We start from the raw sequence: 25,197 nt of genomic DNA, 5'->3' as shown, positions 1-25,197 counted from the left end.
AGACGGCTTCACTGGGGAATTCTATCAAGTATACAAAGAACTTACACCTATCCTCCTCAAACTATTCCAAAAATTGAAGAGAAAGGAACACTCTGAAATTCATTCTATGAGGTCACCATCACCCTGATACCTAAACCAAAGACATTACAAAAAAGAAAATTACAGACCAATATCTTTAATGAATATATATGCAAAAATCGTCAACAAAATATTAGCAAACCAAATCCAACAATACAGAAAAAGGATCATACACCATTATCAAGTTTGATTCATTCCAGGGTCACAAGGATGATTCAACATACACAAATCAATCAATGTGGTCCACCACATTAATAAAAGGAAAGACAGAAACCACATATATGATCATCTCAATAGAGGCAGAAAAAGCATCTGACAAAATTGAAAATCCATTCATGATAAAAACTCTCACCAAAGTGGGAGGGAATGTATTTCAACATAATAAAAGCCATTTATCACAAACCCAGAGCCAACATAATACTCAGTGGTGAAAAGTTAAAAGTCTTCCCACTAAATTCAGGAACAAAACATGGATGCCCACTCTCACCACTTCTATTCAACATAGTATTAGAAGTCCAAGCCATAGCAATCAGACAGGAAAAAGAAATAAAAGCTATCCACATTGGAAGGGAAGAGGTAAAACTGTCACTATTTGAGAGGACATTATACTCTATGTAGAGAACCCTAGTGTCTCCACAGAAAAACTATTAGAACAAATGAATGAATTCAGCAAGTTAGCAGGATACAGGATTAATATATAGAAATCTGTTGCATTTCTTTATACTAATAATGAAATATCAGAAAGAGAAAGTTAAAAAAAAATCCCATTTAAAATTACATCAAGGGCTTCCCTGGTGGCGCAGTGGTTGGGAGTCCGCCTGCCGGTGCAGGGGATGCGGGTTTGTGCCCCGGTCCAGGAGGATCCCACATGCCGCGGAACGGCTGGGCCCGTGAGCCATGGCCATTGAGCCTGCGCGTCCAGAGACTGTGCTCCGCAGCAGGAGAGGCCACAGCAGGGAGAGGCCCGCGTACGGCAAAAAAATAAATAAAATAAAATAAAATTACCTCAAAAAAATAAAATATTTAGGAATAAACTTAACCAAGGTGGTGAAAAACCTATATGCTGAAAACTATAGAACACTGATAAAGAAACTGAAGATGATTCAAACAAATGGATAGATATCCCATGCTCTTGGATTGGAAGAATTAATAATGTTAAGACAGCCATACTGTCCAAAGCAATCTGCAGATTTAATGTGATCCCTATCAAAACACCCATGACATTTTTCACAGAACTAGGACAAATAATCCTAAAATTTATATGGAAGCTCAAAACACCCAGAACTGCCAAAGCAATCCTGAGAAAGGACAATAAATCTGGAGGTATAACCCCCCCAGACTTCAGACCATACTACAAAGCTAAAATAATCAAAACAACCTGGTATTGGCACAAAAACAGACACACAGATTAATGGAATAGAATAGAGAGTCCAGAAATGAGCCCACCCACCTATGGTCAGTTAATCTACAGAGGAGGCAAGAATATACAATGGAAGCTGGAGGGACCAAAAGCTAGTACAATAGCCTTTGCCTCCCTCCTCAGCTTCTAAACTTATCAGACGCAGGTGAAGAGAGGAAGAAAGAAAACCAGAATATTCCTGGACTGCAAGAACCTAACCAATCACTGACAGCCACAAGCCTGCTGCCTCCACTGCATCCTGTCTGCATGTGATGGGTGTGCTCCTGATTTAACGCCTCTCTCTCTCCCCTCCCCCCCTTTTCTTCTTCCTCTTCCCCTTTCTCCTCCTCCTCCTCCTCCCACGCCCCCTCTGCCTTCCTCCTCCTTTTCCTCTTCTTCTTCACCTCTCTCTCTCTCTCTCATTCTACAGCGTGCTGTGGGTTTGTGCTAATAAATTTGAGAATGTTCGGGTTCTGTCATCTCAGAGTGACAACCGGACAGAGGAGGAATCACAGAGAGGTTTCATATCAATTAAGACCTGTGTTGAGTATCTCTAAAGAACGGTCCAAAGTGAGCAGTTCTTAAAGACTCTTTCCTGGGGACAACAATGGGTTACGGTCCATCCTGTCTCAAGAACTCCTGATTAATAAATGAATCCAGGTCCCACCCCACCCCAGAAACGGGGTGGGCTTTTTTTTTGCTTCCTGAAGCTCCCACCAGTCCATTGGCTTCAGGGAGTGCGTGTGCTGTGGGAGGCCTCCATCCCATCTGAAGCAAGGAAAGTAACGGCCCAACACAAATTCTTCCAACAGGACTCTTTACTGAACATACACACTACCCCAGGAAGAAGTACCAGCATGGAAAACTACTTTAAGTCACAGAAGCCGAAGGAGCTAAAATTTAGCATCGCACAGTTTTCTGTGAGATGTATGTGCAGGATCAGCAAGCATGGGAAATTGGAACCAACCCCTGCAGGGATTGCCTTGGGCTACAATCCAATTGCCTTGGATTCTATAAGAAAAATCCCTTTGAGAGAGCGTCCCATTCAAAATTTATTCATATGTAGCTTAAAAGCTACCCAGGTTGTCCTATCACCTGCAGCAATTATTCACATGCAAGGGAGCCAAGAAAGCATATCCTACTTTGAAGGTCAAAGAATCCCAAAAATACAGGAAAGGTGTGTTTTGGGGGACAGTGATAATAGTGTTCAATTTGTGGGATAAGACCAAATTATAAAGTTGTTATTTTAAAGAGCTTTTAAATGCTACACAGGTTGAACTGCCAGCATCCTGAAGAATTATAAATACAGCTTCATGTTTTTGTGAAAATGCCATATATTCATTTCAAAAAGTGCTTGGTTCCAGTTTTATTATCAGTGCCTGTCAGTACAGCACAATGTTTAAGAGTGTGGACCCTGAAACCAGACTACCTACGTTTGATTCCTAACTGCTACTTACTAGACATGGGGCCCTGTGCAAAGCCCTCATTTTTCTCATCTCGAAAATGGATAAAACAGACTGTTGAGCCAATGCATATAAAGTTGTTACTACTGTATCTGGCATACTGTAGATGTTCAATAAACTTTGGCTATTATTATGATTGTTTCTAGGAATCTAAAATTCTCAGCATATTCACTGAGATCAGGGTAATACTAAAGACAGTTCATTGAGACCTGGTAAATGCTATAAATGCACAGTGAATTCTTCACTTAAAGCTCTACCAATATTCAGTGCCTGAACACAATCCTCACTTCTCTAGCTGGGACACTGCGTTTTGATGGTATTTGATCATGACATCAGAAGAGACTAAATTCACAGAAAGACTTAGAAATTCCACTTGCTCGTAAAATAGGATAACTGAATAAAAAAAGTATAAAATTTATTTAGACTTCCACACCAGCTCTATTTTATCCTCCAAAAGGAGTGTTTTAGGGTCAATTTCACTAAAAATTAAATTTATTAAGGGAGATAATTCAAGCAGTTATGCTAATTAACAAGTGTTAGAGCCATAAGATTAGACAGTTGGCTTAACACTATGTTGTCCAGATAATTAGATGAAAACTTTCCTTTTATTTATTCCATTAGCCCAGCTAATTTATGGTAATTCCCTATAGCCTTCTTGCCTATAGATTTATTTTATGGATCTAAGAGACCTAGATTCTATATAAAAATTAAACAACTGGGGATTTCAGAAGCAACATGAAAAATATATATATGTATACAGTAGAGAAAAGACAGTCTCTTCAACAAGTGGTGTTGAGAAAGCTGAACAGCTGCATACAAATCAATTACAACACTCCTCAAACCATACACAAAAATAAACTCAAAATGGCTTAAAGACTTAAATATAAGACATGACACCATAAAACCAGAAAAGAACATAGGCAAAACATTCTTTGACATAAATCATAGCAACATTTTCTTAGATCAGTCTCTCAAAGCAAAAGAAATAAAAAGAAAAAGAAATGGAAACTAATCAAACTTAAAAGCTTTTGCACAGCAAAGGAAACCATCAACAAAATAAAAAGACAACCTGTATAATGGGAGAAAATATTTGCAAATGATGTGACCAACCAGTACTTAATTTCCAAAATATACAAACAGCTCATACAGCTCAATAGCAAAAAAACAACCCAATTAAAAAATGGGCAGAAGACCTAAGTAGACATTTCTCCAAAGAAGACCTACAGGTGCCCAACAGGCTCGTGAAAAGATGCTCAACATCACTAATTATTAGAGAAATACAAATCAGAACTACAATGAGGTATCACCTCACACCAGTCAAAATGACCATCATCAAAAAGTCTACAAATAGTATATGCTGGAGAGGGTGTGGAGAAAAGGGAACCCTCCTACACTGTTGGTGGGAATGTAAATTGGTGCAGACACTGTGGAAAACAATATGGAGGGTCCTTAAAAAACTAAAAATAGAACTACCATATGATCCAGCAATTCCACTCCTGGGTATATATCTGGAAAAAATGAAAACTTTAATTCAAAAAGATACATGTACCCCAGTGTTCATAGCAGTACAATTTACAATAGCCAAAACATGTACAATAAATAACCCAATCAACAGACAACTGGCTTAAGAAGATGTGGTGTATATACATACAATGGAATATTACTCAGCAATAAGAAAGAGCGAAATATTGCCGTGTACAGTAACATGGATGGTCCTAGAGAATATTATACTTAGTGAAGTAAGTCAGACAGAGAAAGACAAGATATCATTTCTATGTGGAATCTAAAAAATAATACAAATGAATCTATATAAAAAACAGAAACAGATTCATAGACGTAGAAAACAAACTTAAGGTTACCAGAGGAGAGAGGAAGCAGGGAATTTTATTCAATATCTTGTTTTTAATAACCTTTAAAGGAATATATGGGAAAAAATAGCTGAATTACTATGCTGTACTCCTGAAACTAACACAAGATACTTCACTTTTTCAATTATACTTCAATTTTTTTAAAAACATGCATATCTAAAGAAAAATGCTTTCTTTTGCCTATCTACAAACAGCAATATAGATATAGAATTTTGGTAATTCTTTCATGGAAGTAGTATGTTGTACAAAGCATAATATTCTTCTTTCTACATAAAAGTACTTCATTAACAAGTTTGCTTTTATTTTTTGTGTGATAGTCTATTATGAAACTTACTCAATTAGTAATATCTTATGAGTAATTCCATTCTTGTAGCAACCTGTTTTCTCATGGTCATTGAAACAAATGGATTTCTAAAGTTCTTAAAATATCAATCAGGTTATTGTAGAATCAATGAAATTAATTAATTTCTTGTCTGTCATCTTGAAGGAAATCATTTGTAGTGCATAATTAAACTATCTAAACTTCTTTATTAACTTTTCCCTACTTTATTGGGAAGCACAGTAGAATTTTTAATTCTGCAAAGTGTTCAAAGCATTTCTTGATCATTTTCTCATCTCTTCTTAGGATACCCATTGCAGACATTGGTTTCTTTGTACCCCATTTAATTAACTTTGATTTCTAAAGGGAATAAATCATTGTATCAAGGTGTGAGGAATGTTCCAGAAATAGGGAACAATACACAAGTTGGAGATAAACCTCACCATTGTAACTAGGCTCTGCCAGTGATGTTTTCCTTGAGTGGAAAATAATGTATTCTCTAAGTCTAGTGCAGGAGATAAAAATGTTTTGGAACTACTCAGCAATATTTTTTATTCTTTTATGATTATTATGGATGGATTTTATTTATTTTTGAGAAATTTTATTTATTGAGAAAATGTAAACTATGCCCAGTCTGTTCCAGAAGGGAAAAGCAATGCTATGTTCAACAGAAATGTCATAATAAAACTATTCCAGGTGGGACCAAAAGTCGTAAAGAAAATTTTGCCTAAAATACTTATCCTTATGTAATAAGAAAAAGACATGATTAGATCTTAGAAATATCTAATAAAATTAATGAACTGTATAAATACAACTATCAAATCATTTAAAGTGTTAAGAATTTTCTACTAATACAGGGTGTTTTTAATAGATAACACTGGTTATCTATTTATGAACATGTTCTCTAAGTAACTGCCATCTATGTAAGAATTTTATGGAGGAGTGTTTACTTTTTGTAATAGATTTGCCAGAAACTTCAAATGATGCACTTACTTTCCAAGGCTTAACTATTTCTTTGTTATTGCAGCCCTTTGGAGTGAATCAGCCTGGACCTTATATCATGTATACAACTGTAGATGCAAATGGATATCTGAAAAATGGTTCAGGTAAGACTTGATATGCATAATAGCACCTTTAATCAATATATTAATGAAGTAAACTGGATGACAAAAATTATCATCATGTTTTCACATTCTTTATAAAATCTTCACTTTTTATATTATATGTTGTCTTTCTGTATACTTACATCAGTAGATTACAAAAGGTCCTCATGACAAATATATTAACATTAAATTCTTCGTATATCCCTGTTGTATGGAGCCACATAATTATCCTTATTTTTCAGTTGAAGTAACAGAGAGATTGGGAGCATTTACTTCAGTTATCTTGATCAAAGTATGAAATAGTAAATTAGTTAACAGAGCTCGTCTTAGAAGAAGTAAAAATTAGGACTCCAATCTACTCCTAGATTAATCCTAGCTTCTTCATATGTGGACTAGAAAACTAGAAAATCCTAGTTTTTTCATATGTGGAATATTATACAGATTTATATAATATTATGTAATCATATGTTTTGATATATGATTATAAAGAAAAATCTTGTTTTACATTTGAATAAAGGGAAATGCAATCAATCAAGACAAAAGGGAAATAAGACTAAGCAAAGGATGTCTGATCTTGACAGATGGCTAGCTGGCTGAGATACGATCCAAATCACCATAAATACAACTGTGAACATTTCAATTCTCTCAGGAGGAAAAGGAATCCTAACAATTCATATGCTTCTTTGAGAGTGCTAGAGTCCTAACCATGAAGAAGTACGTGTAAACAGAGCTACTGTTACTCTCCATTGTTAAATGAACTAAAAAAAGGGAAGAACTCATTATATAGCCATTTTCATTTTATATAATGGCATAACATAACATACCAGAGTGCATTTCCTTTTAAGCTAACTGTACACATGTAATACTGTCATCATGCTACTGCATCAGCACAGAAACATTCCATGAAACAAAAACTGAAAAATTCAAGGAGAAATTTACAGACTCAATTACAGCTTACCCTTGAACAACATGGGAGGTTAGGTACGCCAACCCTCTGTGTAGTTAAAAATCTGCCTATAACTTATAGTTGGCCCTCATTCCTCCGTATCCTCCAGTTCAACCAAGTGTGAATTGTATAGTACTGTAGTATTTACTATTGAGAAAAATCTGCATATGAGTGCAACTGTGCAGTTCAAACCTGTGTTATGCAAGGGTCAACTGTATAGTCAAATACATTAATGTACCACTGTCAGTCAAGGAAACTTAAAATAAATCTGGATATAGTTGATTTGAACAAATTACTTATTTACATTTTAATTCATATATATATTAAACTGTATATAAAAGATTCCGGGACCAGCGGGTTTTATTTTTTATCAGTTAACACTTTGAGACTTTCAAGATGCACATAATTTTAGTTCTAGATTAGATGTTTCGGAATGCAGGGGGAAAAAAGATCAAGTTACTTATTTCATTTCATGAAGCTAGTATAACTTCATAAAGCTAGTATAATTTTATGGCTAGTATACAAAGCCATTATACCCAAAAGCAAAAACTTAGCTGACTGGTGAATTATCAATCAAAACTGCTATCTAAAATACTAACAATTTAAATTCATCTGTATTTTGAAAGAATTACTTACTTAAGACCATCAAGTAGGTGATTACCTCGGGAATGCACTGATGGTTTAAAATGGGGAAAATTTCTTTAATATCATAACAGTAAATCAATTTTTTAAAGATTTGCCTCCCTCTTTTTTTTTTCATATAATGTATATTGTGTAAATCTTTCCATGTCTGTTCATCTAGCTAGTCCTAATTTTTTTTAATTGAAGTATAGTTGACTTATAGTGTTATATTAATTTCAGGTGTACAACATAATGAATCAATATTTTTATAGATTATATTCCATTTAAAGTCATTATAAAATATTGCTTACATTTCCTGTGCTGAACATTATATTCTTGTATCTTATTTATTTTATACCTAGTAGTTTTTAACTCTTAATTCCCATCCCCTGTCTTGCCTCTCTCACCACCACTCTTCCCTCTGGTAACCGCTAGTTTGTTCTCTATCTATGAGTCTGTTTCTGTTTTGTTGTATTCATTTGTTTGTTTTATTTTTTAGATTCCATATATGTAGAAACATACAGTATTTGTCTTTCTCTATCTGACTTACTTCACTAAGCATAATATGCTCAAAGTCCATCCATGTTGTTGCAAATGGTAAAATTTCATTCTTAGTTCTAGTTTCTTTTGGAATTGTTTTGTATGTAGATACAGTAACTGGATAATTTGCTGGGGGGGGGGTTTCAATATAACAATACAACAGTAAAGATCTATGTGATATATTTTTGTGCAGTTAAATGAATAATTCTCACTTCATAGAAAAAAATCTAGAAAAATACTCATCAAACTGTAAACATTTATCTTGGAAGACCAAGATTTCAAGAGATTCACTTCCTATTTGGTACATTTCTATAACTATTTACTACTTTTAGTCCTTTTTATTTTTTTATTTTATTTCATTTTATTTTTTTTGCGTTACGCGGGCCTCTCACTGTTGTGGCCTCTCCCATTGCGGAGCACAGGCTCCGGATGCGCAGGCTCAGCGGCCATGGTGCACGAACCCAGCCGCTCTGCGGCATGTGGGATCTTCCCAGACCGGGGCACGAACCCGCATCCCCTGCTTTGGCAGGCGGACTCTCAACCACTGCACCACCAGGGAAGCCCCCTTTTTATTTTTAAAAGATAAATTTTTACAGCAAATTGAAACCTACCAAAGATTAGATATAGAAGATATTTTTTAATCAGTGATTGTTGTTCACAATATATATTTATTGAATCTCTACTACAAACTAGGCATTGGTACCTAGTAGGATATCTTATTAGATGCTAAAAACCCATTCAATAATATTCACTACACATTGCTGTTTTTTTAAGTAAATAGAAAAATATTTCCTTAGCATGATTGCTTTTTAATTTACTCCAAAACAATAATGGAACATTGAGTTTATTCTCACTCAATTATATATTTACTTCTTCCCTGGATTAGGAAGGAATTTGTAAGCATAAACGCAAAGTAGAAAATATCTGTATAAAAGATAAATGCATAAATCAAATGAACGCATACATTTTCATTGCAAAAAATCATAAACAAAGATAAAAGACTATAGCAAACTGGGAAAATCTAAATGTCTAACAATTGAGAAATAATAAGTTATGATATCTTATAATAATTTCCAGCCTACAAAATATTTTAGAATAATTTTTGATGAAATGAACAGATGTTTATGGTATAACACTTGGGAAGGAGGCACATCTGTGTGCGTAATCCAAATTGTGTGGGTGTGGGTGTGGAGTTTTTAAGTGAACCCATGTATAGGAAAAATATAGAAACAAAATGACATAGAAACGTTACCAGGAATACCTCTTGGTTGTGGGATTTTGTTCTTTATTTTTTGCATTTTAGTTTATACACTGATCATATATTGCTTTTAATTTGAGAAATATGTTAATAATAAGTAATCATAAATATTTTTAAAAGATTTCACACATATGCTATATTTCATGCATAAATATATGTTCTAAACAGGGAAGTGGCACTTAATTTAATTGATTTAGGAAGTACTATTATGAAAACCTGCCCCAAATTTTAAAAGGATGAAAATTACTAGTTTAAATGTTAATTAAGCATGTTGAAGTCTAAAGAAAAATTACTTGGTTAAACTATACCTTCCAACCCATACAGCCCCACTAGTAGAGAACTTTCCACTCTACGAAGAGAACGACCACATATGAATACTTCAGAAACTGTAACCCTGGTTTTCTTATAGAGCAGCTAAAGGTCACTACTCATTAGTGGATCATGAAATGAATTTAATGGGTTCTGTTAAGGGCTTTTTATTTAAAAGAATAAAAGGTAGAAAATATCAAGTGTATCCTACATTTAGTATTGTTTCACGAAAGCTTTATTTTAGGGTTTGTGTATCTGTGTCCTTACTGGGTGGTGACATAAAATGTAGTTTTTACTGTGGGCTGTGATCAAAAAAGTTTGAAAGCCACTGCCAGAGACAATAACATGCCTTAGTGTTATTCAAAAAAGGCCTGGCCTAATTATCCTTTCTGCTTGTAGACAGATCTTATTGTTACCAAATACTCTGTGGTCTTACTCCACTTCCTAGCAAAGCGTGAATAGCCAAATGTTATTAGACAGTTATATTACAGAGGAGTCATTAATTTTCTAAATAACCATTTACTACTCTTGTAAATTAGCCAGAGACCTGCAATAAGTACCCGAATTTCCTAAATAATATTTAATAAGAACTTAGTAGATAGGAGCATGTAGGGCAAATTGTATGGATTAGGGAGTTGTTGGTCATTTCTAAATAATAACACTATTAGACCAAGAATTGTTTTCTACCTCTTAAATTGCTTATTTGGCCCTGCTGTTATAAAATCATTTCCCTTTAGTCCTCTAATGTTACTATTTGTTAACATATCTGAGAAAAGCGTAAGTAACCTTTAACTACTGTGCACTCTTCATCATATGCTTCAAATATAAGAGCAGTTAAAATGTATGGTAGACTGATATGAAAGGGCAAAAAAGCATTTGGATTAGGTATAACAAAATTCATATTGATGGTAAACATTAGATTATTGAGAAAAAATGATTTGTTGTAACATATAAGCACATTGTCTTTCTATAATTTTAACCTTTCAGGTTTCTCCATTTTAATCAGTAATTGTCAATTACATCTTCCAGTGTCAAAACACATTTTATTCTTTATGTTCATTTCTCACAAAACACATTTTATTCTTTATGTTCCTTTCTCATTCTTTATGTTCATATTCTTTATGTTCATTTCGCATATTTTCTGAAATTATCTTCAAAGTATAGTCATGTTCCATTATTCCACACATAATTATCCGTAAAAGAATTTTTTTAGTCTTGAGTCATTTTATTTTAATTACTCATCACATTTTAAATTCTCATACCCAAAAATTTTAGCTTGAGCAATACTTATTCAGGCATATTTTTGTGTCAAAAATCATAATTCATAACAAGATAATGGAAATAGTTGTTATGCCCTGCTGGATTATCCATGACATTCTTCTTATCTGAAAGAATGAATTCTTGCAAGAAGAATCATTCCCTTTCCTTACCTCACACCAAGTAAAGACCTCACAGGAATAGTCAAGTCCACAGAGATAAAGATGAGGGCATGGCGAATAATGATTTTTTTTTTTCACTGCAATGAAAGAGAGAAAGGGAAGGAGGTAAAATATGGTATAGTTCTAAGCAGTACTGATACATCCTCTTCATTTAATTGTAAATTGAATTAATTAATTACAAGAAATACAGAGAGTCTGAGAAACTGTAAGGAAGTTTACAAATTATTCAGCTATTCAGCAATTAGAAATCCCATCTACACAGATGCAAGTGGGTCACAGTCATATTCTGGAAAACCAAAAGAAAGAAAATAAGAAACTGTAGTGCCGGGCTTCCCTGGTGGCACAGTGGTTAAGAATCTGCCTGCCAATACAGGGGACACGGGTTCAAGCCCTGGTCCGGGAAGATCCCACATGCCGTGGAGTGGCTGGGCCCGTGAGCCATGGCCGCTGAGCCTGCGCGTCCGGAGCCTGTGTTCCGCAACGGGAGAGGCCACAAGAGTGAGAGGCCCGGGTACCGCAAAAAAAAAAAAAAAAAAAAAACTCATAGCAGCCAAAAAACATTTTAAAAAAAAGTATAAAATATATTCATCATCCTCAAAAAGTCTGTAATTTATTTGGAGAGTAAAAACAAGAAAAAACAAGATGATAAGCCATTAATTAAAGATTTTTAGAAGACTAGTAACTTTCTGGAAGATGACTGACTTCACTATTCACACGCCCCTTCTATAAGACTTAGGTGTCTAGAGTGTGGAGTCTTAAAAAAAGACTAGGATTCCATATCATTATCTATAAGACTTCGTAAAAATTTGATATCCTTCTCCTTATTTGCCTGGATAACTGAACATGACACTTTGCCAGGTGCTATGAATGTGCAAAAATATCAAGACGTTGTTACTTTATATTTCAAATATCAAGAACTTTATATTTCAGGAGCTAGACATAGGTTTTTGTTTTGTTTTGTTTTGCGGTATACAGGCCTCTCACTGCTGTGGCCTCTCCCGTTGCGGAGCACAGGCTCCGGACGCGCAGGCTCAGCGACCATGGCTCACGGGCCCAGCCGCTCCGCAGCATGTGGGACCCTCCCAGACCGGGGCACAAACCCGTGTCCCCTGCATCGGCAAGCGGACTCTCAACCACTACGCCACCAGGGAAGCCCGACATAGGTATTTTAAAGTGTCTTCTTAAATAGTAATTACAAAGCAATAAGTATCAAATTAATGGCAACAATAAGTACAATAAGAACTCAAAGAAGAGGCCATTGTGGACTGACTGACAGGTGACATTTTTGTGAAGGAAGTCTTCCTTTGAAGGATTGGTGTATAATATGGATCAGAAATGAACAAGAAGTAATATAGATTTAGCATTAGCAAAGTCAAAACATGAAAAATGTAATTTTATTCGGAGCAACACAAAAAGGAAATAATTTGACAGTCAATAAAGAAAATCTTGTTCTGTTTTTTAAAAACAACACACAAATGCTATAATATCTTTGAATATTTTCTTTTTATTTTCATAAGTGCATTGAGGAAAAACTCTAGTATCCCATTGGTTTTATGTAGTTGCTTTAGTGTTTTTGTATAGCTTGGCAAATGGCCTGGAATTTAGTATAGATTGGTCTTTACACAAAATATTTCTTATTTTAAAACTTAATTCAGTGAGCAGTTTACTAACCATTATAATACATTTTTACTTAATTGTGTACATTTATAAAAAGTAGCAATTTAAAATATGAATGCTACTTAATTTATTTCAAGATTTTATATTTTTTTAAATCAATAAACAATGTAAAATAGGCCTGGTTGCCCATTTCTTGAAATATATTTTAAAATAAAGAAAAGAAAGAAAAAACAAATGAATGAAAAATCTCTGTTTAACAAGTACGGTACTGGGGACTTCTGGTTTCCGGTCCAACATGTAAAGAGCTTGGAAATCATACTCCCATCCTCCCTTCCATTCCCACCCCTGCCCCAGCCAAATGATGACCAAAATGAAAATCAACAACTCTTCTTAGATCCATTAGAGAATTGAAGACACTGGGCAAACGGCAGCCCCCAAAACTGGAAAGACAGACAAATGCATAAAATGGCAGCTTACCAGAGCAGAAGCCACAGCTAGGGCCAGCTACTGGCAGGAACACTTAAAGGGTAATTCTGGGGGCTCAGTTTGAGACTAGTTTAAGAGATTAAAAACTCCTACCTTTGGGGACCCAAACTTTCAATATTTTTACCTCTGTGAGCCACACAGGTTCTCAGGGTCAAGATCTAAGAAAAATCCTCTTGTGCTTCTGTCAGGAGAAAGGGGGAAAATAAACATTTTCAAATACTCCCAGAGCTACAGTTCTTCTTAACAAAGGCCTGCCCTCAAGGGAAATTATTTTACGAAAACCTAACCAACTTTCCTTTTTACCAGAGCCTAACTGACTTGGTGGTAATGAATATCCAGCTCTAGCCCCCCTAATTTAGTCTTCCTGTCTCACCTTCATAGGTGAGAGGGGAAAAGACCTGAGAAGCACTTATGAAAGTCACAGCCCAGGGTCATAGGCTCACTAAAAAACTGAGACCTAATCACAGGACTAGAGAACACTTACCCGCCCCCTACATCTTACCACCACATCAATCAGGCTCCTATAAAACAACAGGGGAGCAAGGTTCAAACCCTATTTAAAAAGGAAACCCAAAGATAACAGAAGAGACAAAAACAAGGACACTACAGGAAATTTTAGCCTCCGACACCTACAGCTACAGCAACCAGTAAATGCAATCTAATTCATAGCCAGATAAACATAAAACCTCACACTAAAGACCTGTTTACCTTAGTTCTTTTTGCTTGATACATCATGTCCAGCTTTCAACAAAAAATTACAAGGCATGCTAAAAGGCAAAAAAACAAAACAAAAAACCCCCACATTTTGAATAGATAAAGCAGGCATCAGAACCAGACTCAGTTATGACAGAGATTTTGGAATTATAAGACTAAGAATTTACGGTAACTATGATTAATATCCTAAGGGCTCAAATGGAAAAAAAAAAAAAAGGAAATGCTAGAAAACAAAAACACTGCAACAGAAATGAAGAATTCCTTTGATTGGCTCAGCAGCAGCTTGTACATGGCCGAGGAAAGAATCATTGAGCTCGAAGATGTCAATAGAAACTTCCCAAACTAAAGAGCAAAGAGAAAAAGGAATAAAAAATATAGTTTATCTTAATGAATATTGAAGTGCAAACTGCTACACTAGTGGCCCCAATGACTCATAATATAGTCTCCTTCCACATTGACTGTGCTTAACCAAGGGGACATCAGCAAACATGACACAAGTATAGCCTTGATAAGCTCTTAGACTTTGAGACTTACCCTCTTGGGATGCTGCCCTGAGATCTGCCCAGTCTAGTCACCTTAAGAATGAACGATTGTAAGGAGAGATGCCTACTCGGGCCTCCCAGCTGACCTGCCAGCTGAATGCAGCCATGTGAGTCAGCCCAGCCAACCCACAGAATCATGAGAAAGAAACTGGTATGGTTGTAAGCCACTAAGCTTTGAGTTGGTTTGTTATACAACAATAAATAATCACTAGAAGGAATGTATTCTGTTTGCTTAAGAGCCAAATATAAAAGAATTTACAGAGATGAACCTGTCAACAGTATTAAAAAGGTATGTTTGAGAAGTGCAGACTTGAGTAGACAGTAAAGGGAAAGAAGTGGAGAGAAGGAGAAGTTGAAAGCTTAAGCGTTTAAGAGAATGTGCTTACTGACATTTCACAACTTTAATCACGTCCTCTAGGAAAAAGGTACATGTGAAATAAGTGACTTTAGTAAAGGAAAAATTCAAGGTATATTTGTGTTTTGTGTATGTTGATAGCCAAGAATTGGATCTAGGTCTCTCCAAGTTGACTAACATGTGACAGATACCTAGTCTAATAAACAGTTGTTTTTAATGTTTCACTAAAAATAACCTATCTTGCAATTTGTAACTAAAAACACTGCCTCTCACCTTCGATTTATAAAGTAGCTATGTGTCTTTTATCCCTATTTCAGAACTAAACAGTTTTACTCCCTTGTGGTTTTCGTCACCACCAAAAAACACAGCTCATAGCAAAATGCCGTGGCCTATGGGTTTGCCTCTCAAAGAGGTATAGATCTCCAACTTGAAAAATAAAGTGCACTAAAGCACAAGCCAAGCTTTCCCATTTAGCTAATTTATACCACACAGTCCACTTTGGAAACCAGAGTTTATCTTTTTAATCCAGAGAGTGACAGCTGGAACATAATTGCACATAACCTCAGAAAAGTTTACCTCCTTAATACAACTCTGTACAGGAGCACTGACCATTAAATTAGACCTCCACAGGCAATAGCACCCAATGCAGTTTGGCTTTATGAGAGTTGTAGATTTATTTTATTGTTTCCCTTTGCATTATTTTTTCATGCATTGGCAATGGCTTTTATCATTCCTTCATTAGGTGCTATGTGCATTAAGCTCTAGAAAAGCAATTATCAAAATCAAACTACTCAGTTTCTCAAAAAGTTAAGCATAGAGTTACTGTATGAACCATTAATTCCACTCCTACGTATATTCCCAAGAGAATCGAAAATATGTCACACAAAAACTTGTACATCGATGTTCATAGCAGAATATTCATATTCATAATAGCCAAAAAGTGTAATAAGCAAACCAAATGTCCATCAACTAATAAATGGATAAACCAACTGTGGCATATCAATACAATAGAATATTATCCCATTAAAAACATGAAGCATGCTATAACATGGATGAACCTTGTAAAACATTATTCTAAGTTAAAGAAGCCAGATACAAAAGGCTGCATATTACATGATTCCATTTATATGAAATGTCTAGAATAAGCAAATCCATAGAAATAGAAAGGAACTTGCAGGTGAGGGTTACCAGGAACTGGGCCAGAGAAGAAATAAGAAGTGACTGCTAATGGGTCCAGGGTTCCTTTTTGCGGTGATGAAAATGCTCTGGAATTAGTGGTGACAGTTGTACAACCTTGTGACTATACTAAAAACCACTGAATTGTACACTTTAAATTGGTGGACTTTGTGGCATGTGAATTATATATCAATTTAACAAAAGGAAAAAAACTACTCACATTCTAAATTTATAGCTGGGAAGTAGGTTGACAGGTAAAGCTTGAACCAGTGTTCTAAGCTTCCTGATTTATTCCAAAAGAGAAATCAGAAAAACTTCTATGAAAAAATGATGTTATACTGTTTTTCAGGAACTAATATCAAGTTGAAATTCAACCTAAGAAAAAAACAGAAAATATGAGGAATGATTATATAATAATAAAAATAACAAATAACATTTGTAGTTTTGCAGTTTTAAAAGCATTTTTATATACATTAAAAGTTAGGGCTTCCCTGGTGGCGCAGTGGTGGAGAGACCGCCTACCGATGCAGGGAACACAGGTTCGTGTCCCAGTCTGGGAAGATCCCACATGCCGCGGAGCGGCTGGGCCCGTGAGCCATGGCCACTGAGCCTGCGCGTCCGGAGCCTGTGCTCCACAACGGGAGAGGCCACAACAGTGAGAGGCCCGCATACCGCAAAAAAAAAAAAAAAAAAAAAAAAAGTTAAGTACTGTTGTTGTAATTGTCTCATAAAACCCATTCAATAGGTGGTATTGTAATTCTGATTTTATAGATGAGGAAACATTCAAGTTGTATTTTTCTGTTGTTGTATGTTTAAGCATCCCCAGGTCAAGATTTGTCTTTTTCATCTCTGTAAAAGGCATACAGTGTGCATTCAGCAAAAGTTAAGGTGAATGAATAAACAAATTAAGACTTAGGGAGGGCAAGGGACTTTCTAAAGATCAAACAAAGCAGTGTGGAATACTGTCTTTGGCATTCAAATCCTGTGTGCTTTCCATAATATCACATCACAGGTCTCCTGTGTTAAGGAACACATTTGTTCAAGTTCCAGCCTTTAAGCTGATATCAGTTATTTTAATTCAAAGCCAAAATGGAGGTCTTCAACAGCAGTCATTGATATGACATATTATTAGACCTCAAAGAAAACTAAAGTTAAACAACTGTACAAACTTTACTTTGTTGTTTACTACCAAACCTTCAGGTTAGTAGAGCAGACATTTACCAAGTGCCTGATATGTGTCAGCCACTATACTGGGCCCTAGGAATGCGGCATAGAAATGATTAAGTCACTAGATTGGAAGCACCTAAGCACCTCTTCTTATGGAACTATTTTCAGTCTAGTAAGAGGTTCTTCCACATATTTCATCACTTTATCCTTGTCAGTTATCTAGAAGCTGAGTTCAGAAATAAGTTAGAATACTCCAAAGGATTAAGTCAGACGTCAGTGGATTCCTTTACTCTCCATTATAAGCCACCTATTGACTACCAGGAAAAGAAGCCAACCATTGTTTTAAGAAAATTTCTATAAATTGCTACAATCCTAACTTCTGAAATACAGGAATTTAGCATTTAGGCATGTAGCTTCATGAACTCCCTATGTAGTGTTCACTTACTATAATACAGGCTCTTTCTTCTGGATCCACATTCTATAGCACCTGGTAACACCACATATTTTTAAAGGTATTAACTACTTTCTGTACATGGATTATGCCTTTCTATGAAGACAGCCTATTTCTTGTTCTTAAACTGATTACTAAGTAGGACTGTTAAAAACCAAGGTGTGTTTATATAGCAACGTTAAATTAACATGTCTTAGATTTATAATTTGATCACAGATTAAGGTGCTTCTCCAGTCAACAGAGTGCCTGATATATAGCATGGTGCTTAATATCTATAGAATAAACAAACTAATTAATCACAGAATTAGTAAGTGATTAGTGAGAATCCACTTACACTGGAAACTAGCTTTATGTGCCTTAGTCATATAAGCCAGTAGAAGATTTTACCATCAAGCAGAGAACAACTGCTTCATTTCTTTTTTCTATGTGGGTTGCCATCCATTTAATTTAAATCAGTGAATTTTAAGACAAAAATAAGAAGAAGCTGTGATTTAGTAAATGTTTTAAATATCAAGTGTCTATAGCCAAATTTTAAAATTAAATTCCAATATTTTTATTGTACTCAGTCAAAATTTCTTTTGGCTTCCCCTCACCTTCCAAATCTATTTTGCCCTCTTTTTTTCCCCACTTCTGAATTCTGGTGTGGCATTACAATATGATGTTGAGAAGTGCAGGTAAGTTTAGCCTGTTGACAATAAGGAGCCTTTTTGCAATTACCATGTTCTACATATAGGAATTAGCTGTCCCTCCCTAAAAGTAGCTAAACACTTCAGCAATGAATTTAAATGTTGAAAATCATCACTGTTTTAATACATTTTATCACTTGTTTTCTTTGACTACTATTCTATCTTAGTTGATAATTTATTGTTTAAAAAGTGGTCACTGGTATATATTACCAGAAATCATCCTACTGTAACAGCTATGATATTCTATATTATCCAGAATATTTGGGACAGTGTAGTCACAGATCAACTCAGTATTTTAGTAAGAAGCCACAAAGGTCACCTTAGATTTTTTAAATAACTTCCACAGAGTTAGAATACATATATGTAGCATCTGACATAGGGATTCTTTTCTATAAAGTTTACATGTAAGTTGTTTGAAACTTTTAAAATTATTTTAAAATATCAGGAAAAGGATTATATTATCAGAGTAGATCATAAACACCAATTTCACTGCTAGAGTTTTTCTGGCTAGGATATCTGATTTGATAAACATTTACAATGAGCCTTATCACATTAGATAACACAAATTATTACCCCAGGGTGGCATTCAAGAACAAAGAACCATGATAATTGTTATAGCTAGGAAGATTTTATTAGCTATATCAGAAACTTACTCTGTTGGCAACTAAATTAGAATAGCAGCAAATGAAAGTATTTTTAACCTTTTAATTTTATTACTTGTCAATACCTTTTTTATCCACTGATTTTAATAGAATCCTAATCACTCTTGATAACGCAATAACATAAAATATGAAAACATATTTTTCTTTCAAAGTCGTAGCTTAATTTTTCTTGACTTTAGTCTACCATTTGTTATTATCCAGCTTGCCATTCTCACAATTATAAATTCTCCTCATAGAGAAAAACACTTTCCCCTACCTGATATTCTAACCGTTTTCTTACAGGAAAATATAATTTAAGACACACACCACAGGGGACAAATACATGACGATGTTTCTTTAACATCCTCCTACAAGCAGTGAGAGTAGTCCTAAATTTTTCACTCTACCGATTATAACTTTTTAAACTATCTGGAATGAGCCAGAGAACCTGAGCTTATTCTAGCATCGGTTAAGGGCTAGTCCATAGCCAGAGGATTGTCATGTTCATAATTGTATCCCCTGTGAACATAATCGTATTAAAGTTGATGTCTGTAATAGAAGATCAACAAGATAAACCAGGCTCATCTCACAGAAGAATTGCTTAAATACCTCAGGCTTTAGGTATAGAATGGGACCATCACAAAGCCTAAGGTATGCTCATTGGGCTCAAATGCCCTACAGTCTGGATTTACAAAATCAACAAATGCCATTTTAACTGGAATGTCTGTGTAGAAAACGTTACAGGTTACCATATCATATCCTAGGACCCCACAAATACAGAGATCCAAACAGTAAAAGAAATGAACAACTGACATTGGTGGGGAGGGGAGGAAATGGTATTCTGTCATTAGAAGTCCTTTTTATAGAGCAATAAGACAAATATCACACTTCTTTTTCAACTGAAAAAAAAAGGATCACAGGTAATGATGAAGGATGTGGCATTTGGAATTAAGCTACCAAAATGAAAATCCCAGGGCTTCCCTGGTGGTGCAGTGGTTGAGAGTCCACCTGCCTATGCAGGGGACACGGGTTCGTGCCTCGGTCCGGGAGGATCCCACATGCCACGGAGCGGCTGGGCCCGTGAGCCATGGCCGCTGAGCCTGCGCGTCCAGAGCCTGTGCTCTGCAACGGGAGAGGCCACAACAGTGAGAGGCCCGCGCACCGCAAAAAAAAAAAAAAAAATGTGGTTTTGGCCAAATTGTTTGACCTCTTGATTTCCTCATAATAAAGTGAGGATAATTGATGTCACAAATGTCTTTTATGTATGTATTATAAATTGTTCAGAATTCTTATATATAACTGATACTTTACCTTTGGGTAGACTGTCTTTCTGTACTGGTATCTATGTGGTATAAATTGATACAGTATTTTTGAATTGGAATATGTTACAAGTCTCAGGTCTGACACATTTGTAGGATAGAAGTTCTTTCATTTATTCATTCATTCATTGAACAAATATGTACTGAGTGCCTAATATACGACAGGCCTATTCTAGGCTCTTATAATATAGAGGTGAAAAAAACAGACCAATTTCTCAGCCCTCATAGAGATTACATTCTAGTAGGTGAAAAGAGGTAATAAACATAATAAGTGAGTTGTTTAATACTATGTCATGGTTAGGAGGTGATATCTACTGTGGGGGTGGGGAATAAAGCAGGGTAAGAAAGATACAGAAGGAGTTAGCAGTTTTATGTAGGGTGGTCAGAGTGGCCCTCTCTGAGAAAATGTCATTTGAACAAAGATTTGAAGGCTATAAGGGAGTCATACATATAGTTAACTTTTGAAAAATACTCCATGTAGAGGAGAAAGCCAGAGCAGAAGCCTTAAGGTATAAGCATTCCTGGAATTTCCAAGGAACAGTGGAGAGACCAGTGTCTTGGAGTAGAATGAAAGAAGGGGTTTAAGGAGTAGAAGATGAAATCTGAGTTAAATGAGGGCATGGAGTGTAAACTGAGTAAAACAGTAGACTATAGGAAGAGCAAGAGCTAAAGCAGGGAACCTAATTAGAAAGCTAGTAAAATAATTATGGCTTGAAATGATGGTGGCTTTGACCACGGTAATAGTCATGCAGGTAGAAATGTTGGGATTGTGGATATTTTGGGATTGTGGATATATATTTGATTTTTTGGCAGACTGGGTAGAGGATATGAGGGGAAAAAAGTACTGTAACTATAGTGTTACTGGCCAGAGCAAGTAGAAAGATGGAGTTGCCATAACTGAAATGGAGCAGGTATTGGAAGAAAAATCAGGAGCTCTGGGGTTTTTTTGTTGTTAACTTTTTTCTTTTTTCTCATTAGTCATCCATTTTATACACATCAGTGAATACATGTCAATCCCAGTCTCCCAATACATCACACCACCCCCCACCCCCCACTGCTTTCCCCCCTTAGTGTCTATACGTTTGTTCTCTACTCCTGTATCTCAATTTCTGCTCTGCAAACTGGTTCATCTGTACCATTTCCTAGGTTCCACATATATGTGTTAATATACGATATTTGTTTTTCTCTTTCTGACTTACTTCACTCTGTATGACAGTCTCTAGATCCATCCATGTCTCTACAAATGACCCAATTTCGTTCCTTTTTGTGGCTGAGTAATATTCCATCGTATATATGTACCACATCTTCTTTATCCATTCGTCTGTCGATGGGCATTTAGGTTGCTTCCATGACCTGGCCATTGTAAATAGTGCTGCAGTGAACATTGGGGTGCATGTGTCTTTCTGAATTATGGTTTTCTCTGGGTATATGCCCAGTAGTGGGATTGCTGGGTCATATGGTAATTCTATTTTTAGTTTTTTAAGGAGCCTCCATACTGTTCTGCATAGTGGCTGTATCAATTTACATTCCCACCAACAGTGAAAGAGGGTTCCCTTTTCTCCACACCCTCTCCAGCATTTGTTGTTTGTAGATTTTCTGATGATGCCCATTCTAACTGGTGTGAGGTGATACCTCATTGTAATTTTGATTTGCATTTCTCTAATAATTAGTGATGTTGAGCAGCTTTTCATGTGCTTCTTGGCCATCTGTATGTCGTCTTCGGAGAAAAGTCTATTTAGGTCTTCTGCCCATTTTTGGATTGGGTTGTTTGTTTTTTTATTATTGAGCTACATGAGCTGTTTATATATTTTGGAGATTAATCCTTTGTCCGAGGATTCATTTGCAAATATTTTCTCGCATTCTGAGGGTTGTCTTTTCGTCTTGTTTATGGTTTCCTTTGCTGTGCAAAAGCTTTCAAGTTTCATTAGGTCCCATTTGTTTATTTTTGGTTTTATTTCCATTACTCTAGAAGGGGGATCAAAAAATATCTTGCTGTGATTTATGCCAAAGACTATTCTTCCTATGTTTTCCTCTAAGAGTTTTATAGTGCCCGGTCTTATATTTAGGTCTCTAATCCATTTTGAGTTTATTTTTGTGCATGGTGTCAGGGAGTGTTCTAATTTCATCCTTTTACATGAAGTTGTCCAGTTTTCCCAGCACCACTTATTTCTCCATTGTATATCCTTGCCTCCTTTGTCATAGATTAGTTGACCATAGGTGCATGAGTTTATCTCTGGGCTTTCTATCCTGTTCCATTGATCTATATTTCTGTTTCTGTGCCAGTACGATACTGTCTTGATTACTGTAGCTTTGTAGTATAGTCTGAAGTCAGGGAGTCTGATTCCTCCAGCTCCATTTTTTTCCCTCAAGACTGCTTTGGCTATTCGGGGTCTTTTGTGTCTCCATAAAAATTTTAAGACTTTTTGTTTTAGTTCTGTTAAAAATGCCATTGGTAATTTGATAGGGATTGCATTGAATCTGTAGATTGCTTTGGGTAGTATAGTCATTTTCACAATATTGATTCTTCCAATCCAAGAACATGGTATATCTCTCCATCTGTTGATATCATCTTTAATTTCTTTCATCAGTGTCTTATAGTTTTCTGCATGCAGGTCTTTTCTCTCCCTAGGTAGGTTTATTCCTAGGTATTTTATTCTTTTTGTTGCAGTGGTAAATGGGAGTATTTCCTTAATTTCTCTTTCAGATTTTTCATCATTAGTGTATAGGAATGCAAGAGATTCCTGTGCATTAATTTTGTATCCTGCAACTTTACCAGATTCATTGATTAGCTCTAGTACTTTTCTGGTGGCATCTTTAGGATTCTCTATATATAGTATCACGTCATCTGCAAACAGTGACAGCTTTACTTCTTTTCCCATTTGTATTCCTTTTATTTCTTTTTCTTATTGCCATGTCTAGGACTTCCAAAACTATGTTGAATAATAGTGGTGAGAGTGGACATCCTTGTCTTGTTCCTGATCTTAGAGGAAATGCTTTCAGTTTTTCACCATTGAGAATGATGTTTGCTGTGGGTTTGTCGTATATGGCCTTTATTATGTTGAGGTAGGTTCCCTCTATACCCACTTTCTGGAGAGTTTTTATCATAAATCGGTGTTGAATTTTGTCAAAAGCTTTTTCTGCATCTCTTGAGATGATCATATGGTTTTTATTCTTCAATTTGTTTGTATGGTGTATCACATTGATTGATTTGCATGTATTGTAGAATCCTTGCATCTCTGGGATAAATCCCACTTGATCATGGTGTATGATCCTTTTAATGTGTTGTTGGTTTCTGTTTGCTAGTATTTTATTGAGGATTTTTGCATCTATATTCATCAGTGATATTGTTCTGTAATTTTCTATTTTTGTAGTATCTTTGTCTGGTTTTGGTATCAGGGTGATGGTGGCCTCATAGAATGAGTTTCGGAGTGTTCCTTCCTCTGCAATTTTTTGGAAGAGTTTGAGAAGGATGGGTGTTAGCTCTTCTCTAAATGTTTCATAGAATTCACCTGTGAAGCCATCTGGTCCTGGACTTTTGTTTGTTGGAAGATTTTTCATCACAGTTTCAATTTCATCACTTGTGATTGTTCTGTTCATATTTTCTATTTCTTCCTGGTTCAGTCTTCGAAGGTTATACCTTTCTAAGAATTTGTCCATTTCTTCCAGGTTGTCCATTTTATTGGCATAGAGTTGCTTGTAGTAGTCTCTTAGGATGCTTTGTATTTCTGCCGTGTCTGTTGTAACTTCTTTTGCATTTCTAATTTTATTGATTTAAGTCCTCTCCCTCTTTTTCTTGATGAGTCTGGCTAATGGTTTATCAATTTTGTTTATCTTCTCAAAGAACCAGCTTTTAGTTTTATTGATCTTTGCTATTGTTTTCTTTGTTTCTATTTCATTTATTTCTGCTCTGATCTTTATGATTTCTTCTGCTAACTTTGGGTTTTGTTTGTTCTTTCTCTAGTTCCTTTAGGTGTAAGGTTAGGTTGTTTATTTGAGATTTTTCTTGTTTCTTGAGGTAAGCTTGTATAGCTATAAACTTCCCTCTTAGAACTGCTTTTGCTGCATCTCATAGGTTTTGGATCATCGTGTTTTCATTGTCATTTATCTCTAGGTATTTTTTGATTTCCTCTTCGATTTCTTCAGTGATCTCTTGGTTATGTAGTAACGTATTGTTTAGCCTCCACGTGTTTGTGTTTTTTTCCTTGTAATTCATTTCTAATCTGATAGCGTTGTGGTCAGAAAAGATGCTTGATATGATTTCAATTTTCTTAAATTTACTGAGGCTTGATTTGTGACCCAGGATGCGATCTATCCTGGAGAATGTTCCATGCGCACTTGAGAAGAAAGTGTAATCTGCTGTTTTTGGATGGAATGTCCTATAAATATCAATTAAATCTATCTGGTCTTTTGTGTCATTTAAAGCTTCTGTTTCCTTATTTATTTTCATTTTGCATGATCTGTCCATTGGTGTAAGTGAAGTGTTAAAGTCCCCCACTATTATTGTGTTACTGTTGATTTCCTCTTTTATAGCTGTTAGCAGTTGCCTTATGTATTGAGGTGCTCCTGTGTTGGGTGCATATATATTTATAATTGTTATATATTCTTCTTGGATTGATCCCTTGATCATTATGTAGTGTCCTTCCTTGTCTCTTGTAACATTCTTTATTTTAAAGTCTGTTTTACTGATATGAGTATTGCTA

General features: G+C 35.6%; 1 protein-coding gene across 1 annotated transcript in view; it reads left to right on the top strand.

The window, feature by feature from the left end:
• ITFG1 (integrin alpha FG-GAP repeat containing 1) overlaps nucleotides 1-25,197 on the top strand; it is a 239,460-nt gene that overhangs the window by 198,603 nt on the left and 15,660 nt on the right. The window contains exon 14 of the mRNA XM_030833058.2: nucleotides 6,155-6,233. Within this exon, the coding sequence (XP_030688918.1) occupies nucleotides 6,155-6,233 (79 nt within the window). The remainder of the gene's footprint in view (nucleotides 1-6,154; nucleotides 6,234-25,197) is intronic.

Source organism: Globicephala melas, chromosome 19 (genome assembly GCF_963455315.2).
Source record: "Globicephala melas chromosome 19, mGloMel1.2, whole genome shotgun sequence".
NCBI lineage: Eukaryota > Metazoa > Chordata > Mammalia > Artiodactyla > Delphinidae > Globicephala > Globicephala melas.
Note: the sequence above shows the minus strand (reverse complement) of the source record. Positions and strands in the feature narration are given on the sequence as shown.